General features: G+C 40.4%; 2 protein-coding genes across 2 annotated transcripts; one reads left to right on the forward strand and one right to left on the reverse strand.

Annotated features, from left to right (window-relative positions):
• Positions 1–557: 557 nt before the first annotated feature.
• Positions 558–3,080, reverse strand: cldn15la (claudin 15-like a). The gene is made up of 5 exons (XM_048241578.1): positions 2,676–3,080; positions 1,566–1,730; positions 1,365–1,446; positions 1,107–1,223; positions 558–959 (listed from the first exon to the last, which is right to left on the reverse strand). Exons 1-5 carry the CDS (start codon positions 2,890–2,892, stop codon positions 887–889), a joined length of 654 nt encoding a protein of 217 aa, XP_048097535.1. The 5' UTR covers positions 2,893–3,080; the 3' UTR covers positions 558–886.
• Positions 3,081–7,421: 4,341 nt separating this feature from the next.
• Positions 7,422–12,174, forward strand: crfb16 (cytokine receptor family member B16). The gene is made up of 7 exons (XM_048241522.1): positions 7,422–7,770; positions 8,747–8,870; positions 9,163–9,353; positions 9,506–9,627; positions 9,892–10,039; positions 11,132–11,283; positions 11,479–12,174. The coding sequence occupies exons 1-7, from the start codon at positions 7,707–7,709 to the stop codon at positions 11,572–11,574; spliced, it is 897 nt and encodes a 298-aa protein (XP_048097479.1). The 5' UTR covers positions 7,422–7,706; the 3' UTR covers positions 11,575–12,174.
• The last annotated feature ends 299 nt before the right edge of the window (positions 12,175–12,473 follow it).

Genomic DNA, 12,473 nt, shown 5'->3' on the forward strand with positions numbered 1-12,473 from the left:
AGCTCACTGCACCGGGGTTAGTGTGTGCTTCACCTCACTGTGTGCTGTTTGTGTTTCACTAATTCACCGATTGGGTTAAATGCAGAGACCAAATTTCCCTCACGGGATCAAAAGAGTATATATATACACACTTATAAATGTGTTTATATACTCTTTGTCTGTTCTATTTCTAGAGCCATTTTGATGAACAGATTGATGTGCAGATACACAGATCCAATGATAGACTATTCAATATAAATCTATAGATGCCCAGACACATATAAGAAAAGACAGACAGACAGCCAGACAGAGAGAAAGACAGACAGACATAAAATATATATAGAATTATGAATGTGTCAAGTTGTAATCCTTTCCTCCCACCGTCAGCAGTGTGGGAGGTCTGCTGGAGGATTATGGGACACTAGAGGAATGTCATAACATTATGTCAGTAGGAATTAATGGTCTATTCATGCATAGCTCTCAGTTGCTTCTCATAATCCACACAGATTGTACTGCATGTGCATGCTAATCAGTTTATTTGTCTGAAAGTGTTGTTCATTTAGACGTACGACACAACATGTATTACAATATTTTATTTAATTATTATTTTTTTGTTTTGTTTAAACCAGTTGAAAATTAGTTAGAATTGTGGTCAGAAATACAATACAATGTTTAAAAAACACAGATTTACTACAATAAAAAAACAACTGTTCCATTAACATGCACTTTTAAGACAATACGATTCCAAAGCAATACAGATCATATCCAAGATGTCCATGGATTAGTGGCCTTCCTTTTTGCAACCTTTACATTGGAGGAATTTCTCAAAGCATGAGAGAATGGAAGTAGTTGACATTTGCAAACAAATAAACAACAGAGGAAGTCATGTGAATGTCATTGTAACGCCTCAGACATAGTTTGTTCTGGTTCCAGATTCAGACGCAGCGGCTGACTTGTAGATCTTTGCTGCAGGGTAGCCTCTGTGAAGACACATTTAGGAAAGTGAGATTTGGAAATCCAAATGTAAAAACTTCCAAACAAATTTCCAAATGCCATAGCTAGATAGGGATGAAGTATCATTAAGTGTTAAGTATTGAAAGCACTGTTTCTGTAACAAAGAGACCCACCCTCCTCCTCCAGCTCCTCCAGATACTCTCTTGCAGGCGCAGCACATAATGGCTCCTCCAATTATGGCCAGGATGCCTCCAGCCCAGCCAATATACAGACCTGCACCTGGCTCAAACCTGCCACCAAACACGCAAACAGTCAGCGGACAAGGTTGATGCAAATTCTTGTGTAATTTACAATTACAAAATTTAAATGCGTGCGACATTATGACCGATCAAGTGTGCATGTATGTCTCTTCTTAAGTGTACACTACTCACTTGATGCCTCCATAGAATGGGTTGTTCCAGTCCTCAACAACACGAGCGGCATACCAGCTGACTGCCACCATATCGCACACCCCTGCAGGAAAGCAAATTCAAATATTGAGATCGATCCCAGGTGGCCAGGGAACCTCGCTCTCCTTTCCTTGACACCTAACACTCTGTGGGCCAGCCAGGTGTGGTCAGTTTGGAACCCACCTGACAACACGAAGAGGATACCCCCGGTGGCAGCGATCTTGGCCTTGCCCTGCTCAGTGGTGCTGCCCAGCTTGATGCACTTCAGCCCCATGACAGACAGAATGATGGAAACCAGGGCCAGCAATAGGGAGACCACCATAAGAGCTCGGCACGCCTGGATATGACCTGAGAAAGGATATGCACCACAGACACAATTAGTAAACCCAAACTTTAAAAAAAGTCATATCAAGTGTTGATCAGACATTGGAAAACACTGTCTTAAATTCATTTAGTTTTTTAGAGTGTGGTGGCAGGTATTTTACTGGCTGATGCTGCAAAGAATAGAAGTGGGATTCAAAGTCAAATGGTTGTCTATTGGCTATATTTGCATTTAATCGTATAAAGCTAAAGGTTTTTTTTTTAAAAATACTGTTTATATGGTAACTGATGGAGAAAGTAACTCCAATATTAGCAGTTACTGATGGTTTTAGTTGAGATGATAGAGGAAGTCTAAAATAAGGTAAGATTGATTTTAGGATTTTTATTTTCATTTATTGGTAAAAGTCAGTGTCTGCCTCAATAAAGACCAATAAAGCATACAACACAAAACAAATTTACAATAATTACTGTGAATGATCTGAATAAAAAAGAAAAATAGGACAGAAACACTTGAACTATTCTTGGCCATATTAGCTCTTTCCCATAGGCTACTATTTTTGATATATTGTAAATGACAAGGGTTTATCCTAATAAAATACGCTTTAACCTCATAAGGTTCAATATTTTAGTATTTAATTTGCACATGTTCCGATGTTTATCATAAAATCCATGTCATAACCTATAGTCTAATGCACAAAATGGCGGCGAAAACCGTTAATGAATGTTCAAGAGATAATGCCCGCCTTTGGCAAACAGTCTTCAGTCCCAGCTAATAATCTTTACACTTTGAAACTGAAAGCTGGCAATGCCCTTCAAAACCAAATCTTAAATAGGTCAAATAGAAAAATGTTCTTATTTTTTAATCAAAATGTATTTTAAAGCTTAGCTTAATGCTTCTCATTAATTAATTAACATCTTTTGTGAGCTCAATTTCAGATTTAAGTGTTCAGGTGACCCACTTCTGGCTCTTACCTGGCAGTGCCAACATAGACTCAAAGTCACGACAGTTTGCCACACCAGAGCTGTCCTCGGCACAGGAATGCCACAGGTTCTCATACTGCCGATTGGAAATGATCACACTCCCGGAGAAAGAGGACACCTTCCAGTAGTCGTTGCCCAAAGCAGTCCCAACGATCAGCCAACTGGCCACACTCATGAAGAAGCCAACTGCCTCTAACGCCGTCGACATGGTTACAATGAAACAACAAAATCTGGTAAAGTTGTAGTTGTAGTGCACTCTCAAACTTGGAGAGAAAAAAAGCCAAAAATCCTCTAAAATATCTGTCAAGTAGAAGGAAGCTCTTTGTTGAAGCCTTGTTGTCTGGTCAGTGCAAGCGGAGGCAGTACTGAGGATATACGCAGTGCTCACTGTGTGATGTGTCTCTGTGAAGCAGCAGGACTTTACTCTTTCCTGGGGGTCATAAACTTGGTCCACACCCAAAGGCCCCTTTCCTAATTAGGTCATGATGACAAAGTCAGTGATGAAGAAGGGTGTGAAACTATTGGTCACCTGACATCATCTTCGGGCCATTCAGCGGTGGGGGCACATGAGAGGATATGAAACACCATGTATATGTTTTTGTGCATACTGTATGTGTTTGTTCTGTGGAAAAGAGGCAATGATTCATATCATATGGTATAAAATGATATATGTTAAAAAGGTGAAACTTTGATGTTGCATTGGTAAATGTATTTGGCAAACATAAACAGAACAACATTACAGATCTTAAAACATAAACAAACGTGACTTCCTGCTCAATCGCTGTCTGCATCTTCAAGTATTGTAGGTCCTGAATTATTAGCAGACACTTTTGTCCTACAGTAAATAATGTACAGTTTATAATTTACTCTTGGAATAGGCAGCTAGCAAATCGTGAGGAGATGATTGCTGAATGTGACAAAAAAAATGTATGTGCTCGAAATTGTGATTGATTGCTGACTGATTATTTCCAGAGTGAAACTGAATGATGGTGACAGAGAGTGGGTCACTAAGATTGCATCATATTAAAAAGAAACTGAATTGACCTTGGCAAGGAGGTCTATGAGAGGGACTGCAATAAAGTGTCTGCCCCCCTTATTAGGTGTTTTTTCCTATGTTGCTATCTTGATGTCACTCGCTAGGTTTTATTTATTTATGTCCAGTCCTGGTGCAATATTTTTTAACAGCTAATTCAAAAGACATGAGCAAACATGAGCAAACACTTATTTTCATCGTCACGAAAAAGTGTCATCACTTGAAGATTTCAAAGAGACAGCCATAATAAACAGAAAATTGGAATACACGTCATACTGAAAACAAACAGCAGGTAGTTCTACCCCACCCATATGTTTCATGTCATGGTTTTGGTAGACCTCTTAATCAGTTGAGGAGTAGCCTACGATCACAAATAGTTCTATGTGATTAGAATGTTTACGAACCGAGAGTTCCGCACTATGATGTGACAATCCTTCAGATATTTTTCCCATGAACTGTTTAAAGAACACTGAAACTATAGATCGTTTGCGTAGAATTTTAGAAGGAATCAGGAAAATAATTCACTCCTCAACAGGTTGATAATATTGTATCCTGATCACTGAAGAAAAAACCAGCTTATCCAGTAGTTTCAGACTTGCTATAGGTTTCTGGGTAAGTGTGTTTACACATAAAAGAAAGGCCCTTTATGATATGATGACTTTATGGTCTAGTTAATGGTTGATCATCATGAAAGTCCAAAGTCTGCCCACAGATGGATCTGTGCTTCAGTGCTCAAGTGTAATAAACTGATACTCTCTCTCTCTCGTCATCAGTCTGTGTCTCTTAGATAACCACCTCCATTATCTCACTCAACTCGCTACCTACCTCTGCTGGGAGAGGTTTATACCAGCATTAATGTGACATTTACCTGCACACGGTATCCAGCCAGCCCGTCTCAGAGTGGCATACCATAGTGTGTATTGGTAAATACATTGCTGTAAAATGTATGACAACAACTTGCATACCCCAGCCCACCTCCGCCCAACACAACAGAAACAAGACCAATCAGGCAACTGCCAACCTCAGCCCATCTCACAATGTTAGAAAAAGTGAAACCAAATTCCAGCATCAAGGTCCAGGTGATCATATCAGAGAATCAGGAAATGGTGATCCTCTACCTTCGTCTGAAAATTTGAAGTAAATCGGGACCAGTAGCTTTTTTAGTTAAGTCAGTGGATACACACATTTGTTTTTTTTCATTTGAATCCGCCAATCAAATTTCTTTACAGAAAGGATTCAAATATTCTCAGAGATGATACAGCTTTGACATTCAAGGGTAAAACATTGCCTACGCCACACAGAAAGACTGCCCATCACAACTGATATGGAGCAGAATTTTGCCAGCTGTTTAGACTTTCCTTTTGATTAGTCTTAATCCACTGAGTCAGTTTGTGGACATGTCCCAGGCTGCCAAATATCAATGCCACGAACTTACATGCATAGCCTAGGTTACTGATCTTTGCAAGGAGGGGTTGGTATATAGTATTATTTTTTTCAAAAAGGCTATATCTATATACAGATCATAGACACAAACTATTTCAAGGACTAACACCTCCTTTCTATCTGTATCCAATAGCACAACATCAGGGGTGTTAGGGATGTCACAGAACACATAATCAGAGCTGTTGAAATCATATGTATATATAGTACTGTACTGTATGTATAGTTCTATACAGTCTATGGTTGAAATAGTCTGGTATTAGGCCTACGTGTGAGTGTTTGTACATAAGCATATTTTTTGGAAAAATGTCTTGAACAGAACTGGCAATAAGATCAACAATATGGTCATGGTGTGCTGTGTAGAGTCATTTGTACATATTACAACCATTTACAATATGAGCAACTGATTGAAGGTTGTCAGAGTTAGTATAGTATAAGTATAGTATATATACTCTTTTGATCCCGTGAGGGAAATTTGGTCTCTGCATTTAACCCAATCCGTGAATTAGTGAAACACAGCACACAGTGAGGTGAAGCACACACTAATCCCGGCGCAGTGAGCTGCCTGCAACCACAGCGGCGCTCGGGGAGCAGTGAGGGGTTAGGTGCCTTGCTCAAGGGCACCGTGGCCCACTGGTCTCGAACCATAATTGCTCTGCTGCATTAACAATGGCAGTTACAATGGGCGAGATGTTTAAGATTTGAAATTGCCATGGCAGCAATACTCACGCACAGGTCGAGCATGAGCACATCTGAACAGTCTCATGCTCATCGACAATCAACCCTTAATTATGTAGATTGACATCAATTTTTAGGATTATTTGTGAAGAGAATATCCCTATTTTGCAACCTATTATGAATGTATGTGCAATGCTTCATGGATACTGTGAAACACACACACACACACACACACACACACACACACACACACACACACACACACACACACACACACGGACAGACGGACAGAAAGAGACCTGATTACAGTAACCTCTTGGAAGGTAAATACCAAAGATTCTAGAGCGGAGCTCTGTTCTAGAATCTTTGGTAAATACCATCACACATAAAGTGCTTTGGTGATGATCACATATCTACATACACATGGATATTAAAGCCACTCAATTTAATTCAATTCAGTGAGCATTATTGGCATGACTGTGCATTGTACAATATTGGCAAAGCATTAAGAGGAGTAAGATAAACAGCAGTAATAATGTTAATGTTAATGATATGTAACAACATGATTATCAATAATAGTAAAATTAATTATAATGCCGATACATATTTTTCATGGTGGTAATGCACTCCGTTTGCAAACTGCTAAAAAAACTCACTGAAGAAGAACAGGCCAGTGAACCCAACTTTTGAGGCACTCCTTACTAAAGTTAAAAAGCCTTTATTAAACTAGAGTTTAATAAAGGCTTTTTAACTTTAGTAAGGAGTGCCTCAAAAGTTGTTTTTATCTTTTCATGGCAGTTTGGACGCCGAAGTTTTTTTGATGAGCACCCTTTTTTACTACTTGGATACATGACCCAGTGAAGCATTCCCTTCTCTCTTTTTGGAGGCCAATGAACCCTTCTTCTTTTTCGTTGAGCTTTTTTTTGGCAGTTTGCAAACGGAGAGCATTACCACCACCATCTGTTGGACTGAGGTGTAATGGCAAGTGTATCCTTTAGCCTCGTTCTGGTCGCCGGGTGAATAAGGCGAATTATGACTGCACTTGTGAGGAAATGCAGCTCTGTTTCATCAGCACTGCCTGGCTTCTCTAGGCAGGCAGGTCTGCTATCGGCTTCCATGTTCCATGGCCAGGTTGCCCTCACTGAGTCTGTACATTGCCAAGGACTGTACATTTATTTGTTTTTAATGTATTAAGATGGGGCTCATTTGGGGCTCATTTGTAAACATGGTTAAGGGCCAAATATTCAAGTTTGTGTTGGGTTTTGGTTCCAATATGTAATATATTTTTCTTTCTTTCAGTGTATATAGTTTTGTTAGGGTGAATTTTCTGTGTTTTTTTTTTGCTTCCATCAGATTAGTGGGTGGGATATTAGTCAATTCAATTATGAGTTGGCTGATAGTCGTATATAAAGTATCTGTCACTCTTCCTCCCCTACAGCAGGATCTCCAGTAAAACACACAAACACAAAAGCACTTATAAGCAGAGAGTGAAATGATGTTCCAATAACTGGTTAGACTAGATATTCCCCACCCATTTCCTCTCTCATATGGAACCACAACTACAATAACCACAGACGCATTAGAGCCAAGACTAAAGAGCTGTTACATTTGGAAAAACACTGGCATCACAACAAGCCTCCACAGAAGCACTTCCAACCACACAGGAATTCTTGTGACAACTACGGGAACAATCAGAGGAAGGAGATACTATGTCACACGTCTTTTTCCATTCACGGGAATCAGACGCTTCAAACTCACGCTGCTCATCTGTTGTGGAGAAAGCGATGAGATGTGTTCTGGACAGGCATGAGAAAAGACTCTAAGACTGACGCAGGACACAGACAAGAGGGACAGAAGGCAGCTGGAAGGTGATGCTTCCAGAAAACGATGTCATCAGCAAGTTGCTTTTACTGGTCCTCCACATCACAATAAACAGTGAGTGCTTTGAAATATGACCTGTGCTTATCATTGGATGTCTAGATTTAAAATCACTGTAGGCAGATAGGGTTGCAATTTACAGAGGTGAACTAACTATAGGTCAATCCATCATTGCAGTAAAATCTAAACATATCTCTAGCCAACATTAATTATGCAGTTACATTTCACCATCTACCACCATGTCTATATGCTAATGGTTATTTTCTTCGTCATCACATACCTTCAGTCTACTACTCTAGCCTATTCTAAACGTATCACATACTTATACAGGGCAAAGCCTTGTGGAGTGTTTGTATAAGACCTGTGCTTCAGGCAAGGACTTGTTGTGACACACAAGGAGCCTAGCACATTCAGGTCATCCAAAACCTCTGTCTCTGAATAACGAATACCACAGTGCCACCATACACCAATACCACCATAACAGCCCTTTAACTAAATAATGAAAAAAAGAAATCTGTATCCAGATATTGAGTACACGCTACCAATTGTGTCATATGGCATACAGTAAAATTATGTTTGTCTGAACAGTGAAAAAGAGGTTGTGGTTGTTATACTCACATCTTAATTATGTCAGGTGCATCATATCACTTTCCATGGCTTTGATTTGGCCAAAAGAATGAGACTGTATAGCAATCAAGCTTACGACAGAAAAATATATGCTCATATCTTTTTTTGCTTTTATTTATTAAATTAATGTGATGCACTGAGCAGCACTGACTGGTAACACTTTGTATACAAAATATTTGGCAACTTAAATTTCTGCATTGGTGAGTGCAGTGTAACAGAATATTAGTCTAACACCACACATCATATTTCACATATACAGTAGCCTACCCACAGCGCAACCTTGATTTGAATCATAGCTCTAGTTTGAACGGGCGTGATTTTCTCGGTCTGACCTGCTGTTCGTAATATTGCATTGACACTGCTTCATGGACTGTGAAATGTAAAGTATCTATTACTCGTTTCTCAGGTGCGTCACGTCCGTCAGCACCCTGGAATGTCACCATGGAGTCAGTTAATATGAGGCATCTGCTCCGCTGGAGTCCCTCCAGGGCATACTGCTACGATCCACACTACTCCGTCCAGTTTCAGGGGTGGGTGATGTTCAGGGCAGAATGCTCTCACTGACATGTTTTCAGCCTGCACTCCGGAGTTGCGAAACCACCAGCCAAAAAACACTTTGGAGTGCCGATTAAAGTAAAACTGCTGTTTGGGTGTGCTGGTAAAAAAAAAATGGAGGCAGACAACACCTATGCTTTTACACTTTCAACTAAACAATGAGTCACTTTGCTGTGACACCCAGCTTAAAAAGGGACAATTTGTGACACATCACCAGGGTATTGAAATATAAGCTGTGTTTTCCATTGACTGTCAATTTCTCAACAGTGAGTGGGAGCTGCTTTTTAAGAATGGGGCATGGGAGGAGGCCATGGAATGCCAACATACCCTGCGTCCCGAGTGTGACCTGACCTCTGACCTGGCCTCAGATTCAGACTACAACATCCGTGTGAGGGCAGAGTGCAATGGGCATAATTCAGAGTGGACGACACTCAATACTACTTTCAACAGGAGAAACAGTAAGGCGCTGCCATCTTTTGCTGTATGGTCTTTTGCTCTTGTTTGGTGTGGGATGACAAATAGTCTAATCAGCTGAAATGAAAATGTGATGACCTTAGTCCTTTGGAAATATGGTAATGTTGCATTTTTTTCATGCTTTTTCCTCTGTCAGCGATTATTGCCATCATCATGGATGTGGAGGTGACAGGAGATGCTGTGCATGTGTTTATTAGTCCCAGGTCTCTGACCATGACAGTCACACTGACCATGTGGGAACAAGGAGAAGACTATGATGTGAGTTCAGTCATTTACCCTTCACGTTTCTTGTCAAGTCACACATGGGCTCACCTATAAATTCTATTTGAGAACACCCGAATAAGGCAGCTGACTGTAACGTTTTGTATCAAACATTTGTAGGGCATACAAGAGTGACCCCTGTTATCAGTCTGCACTATGCACTTAGAATCACTGACACTCTCGTTTAGGTGAATCTTTAGGTGAAGCTCTAGAATGATGAAGTTTAACTGGCCTGACATTGTTGTTGAACTTGTGTGACAGACAACTAAGAAGGTGGTGGACGTTCAGCACCTCAGCCACACATTCCCCGGCCTGAGGCAGGGGGCCACCTACTGCCTGCAGGCCAAAGCTGAAGTGGAGGGCAGCCACCAGACCACTAGCACTGGCATCCAGTGTGTCTCCATTCCCAGTGAGTGGACTGTCACATTATCACCCTACTGTCCACTCACGTATCACACACATCCCGAAACAGAGCTGTTTCACTCATGTTAAAGATTAGTCTCTATATTCTTCCTCAAGATGTTTGGAATCCTATTCATCTTGAATGATGATGTGCGAGGATTTCCAAATGGTGTAAACCCGATTTGAGAACAGCGCAAAGACAATATATCAATTGTTGAGACAGATTTTGAATTTGATGTCTCAAGAGTTGAGACAGGAAAATGTGTTGGGTAATATGACTGTTTTGCTTCATCTTTTCAACAGTCTGTAAACTGAGGACACCAGTTGATGGAGTCTTGATGTTGTCCCATTATTGCCTGATGCATTTCATGATGCACCAAATAGGACTACAGGCAGGCCATTTTAGCACCTAGACTCTTCTACTATTGAGCCATGATGTTATCTGGATGACAGCATATGTTCTTCCAAAATCGGTATACAGTGTATCTCAGCATTAACAGTGCTATTCCAGATGTACCATAGGTAGGGACAATTATACACCCCCATACCATCGTGGTTGTTGGCTTTTTGTGTACTGATAACAAGTTTGATGGTCCTTCTCTTTGGCCAGCAGGATGCAGAATCTCTGATTTCCAAAAATAATGTAAAATTTTGATTTGTCCGACAAGAGGGTAATTTTCCCCTTTACCTCAGTCCATCTTAAAAGAGCTTGGGCCCAGAAAAGACAGTAACAGCTAATTTTATTTACATTTTACATACTGTCCCAACTTTATCCAAAACAAGAAAAGGCTAACTATCAGACTATCTCTCTCCCGTTTCAAAATAGTTCAAAAGCCTGTACCAGTATTTGCATGGCTTGGTCATTTTAAACCTTTAAAAACACCCAACAGGTTTCAGCATCAAGCCTTCATCAGGGAGTCAAGCATCCCAATGTTGTATAACAGTCAGAGTGAATACACAAATATAGTGACAGCACTCCATCTCAAATGCTCACTCAGCCCCTTTCTATAATATACAGTAGGTAATGCCTGGTCAATAGCTGCAAGATATTTGGCTTCTGTAATGTCTTAATTACTCTTTTGTTGTGCTTTAAATAAAGGTCCCCAATGGCCATGGCAGATCCCTGTAGTGGTTACCAGTGTTTTAGCGGTAACCATAGCTCTGGCATGTCTACTGGGCTGGGCAACCAAACACAGGAGGTTGGTGGTACAAAACACCTGCTTTCATAAAGAGCCACTGCCATCTGTCCTGGTAAGCATGCACACAAACACACACAAATCTGAATTAATCAATAGACAACAGGGACGTTACTTTGTTACTAATCTGTTGCACATTCACATTGAAATACTACCCATTGGTTAATTCATGTATGATGATCCTGTGCAAAGTTAGTGTTGGGGGGTGTAGGCATTTCTGACTGACCTGACTTCCTCATTCCTCCTTTAGGTCGACGTCTGGCCTGTCACCATCCCCATGTTAGTGGAACCACACGAGTCACTCGTGGGGACCATTACTATTCCTGCCCTCTCTGCCAAAAGCTGACCAAGAGCAGCTCTGGAGCTAATGACCCTTTTGGGACTGTCCAAGACCTTCCATGACTCTGACCTGCTGGACTTCATAAATAATGTTGGATGTACAGTAATATCCTGTGAAAAAATGGACGAGAGATGTAAAAACAAACTGTACATTCCTGTGTATGGAATGTCCACACATACCTGGCTGAGAACATGAGCTGACACATGTATGCACGACTCTTCTCTGCATCAAAGCCAGTTTGACTTGTACTTGAGGGATGACTGTGATATAATTGCTACTGTGGTAACTGAGACTTTGATCCATGATGCACATGATCCACTAATGGAGATCTACTTGGATAATCTTTTTTTTTTTTGTATTTCATAGAAAAAAGGTCTGATTTTGCCTTGTAGTTCCTATTATGTGAACAAATAAGCACCTTAGTGAGACACAGACAGAGAGGATTCAGAATGTGTTAAAAGCAAAATTCTTCCAGATCTGGTCGGGGAGGCCCTTCTAATAGTTAGTTCTTAAACTGGGGGTCGCCACAAATTGGAAGGGGTCACGAAATGATTTGCAGTCATGATTAAAGACATTTTTCTAAAGGTTTTTAGTGAAAGGCTGACATTGACATACGGGGGGGGGGAACAAAAAGTTTAAGAACCACTGTACTGAGCACATCTGTGCTGAGCTGTGACTCTAAGCATCATAACCAGTACAGAGCTCCCTAAGGGTCATGGTGAGGATTTCATTAAACTACTTGTGCACTCCCTCACAATAATTTGACACTCCTTTGTAATACTTTTGGACTCCCAGGGGTTCCTTAGGTCTCAAAGCATGAAGAAGAGGAAGAAGGTTTCAAGTTAAGAATTTTAGCAATAAACAATCATTTCTAAATATTAAAGCATATTTTTAAAAAAGAAATG

Source organism: Alosa alosa, chromosome 1, assembly GCF_017589495.1.
Source record: "Alosa alosa isolate M-15738 ecotype Scorff River chromosome 1, AALO_Geno_1.1, whole genome shotgun sequence".
Classification (NCBI taxonomy): domain Eukaryota; kingdom Metazoa; phylum Chordata; class Actinopteri; order Clupeiformes; family Clupeidae; genus Alosa; species Alosa alosa.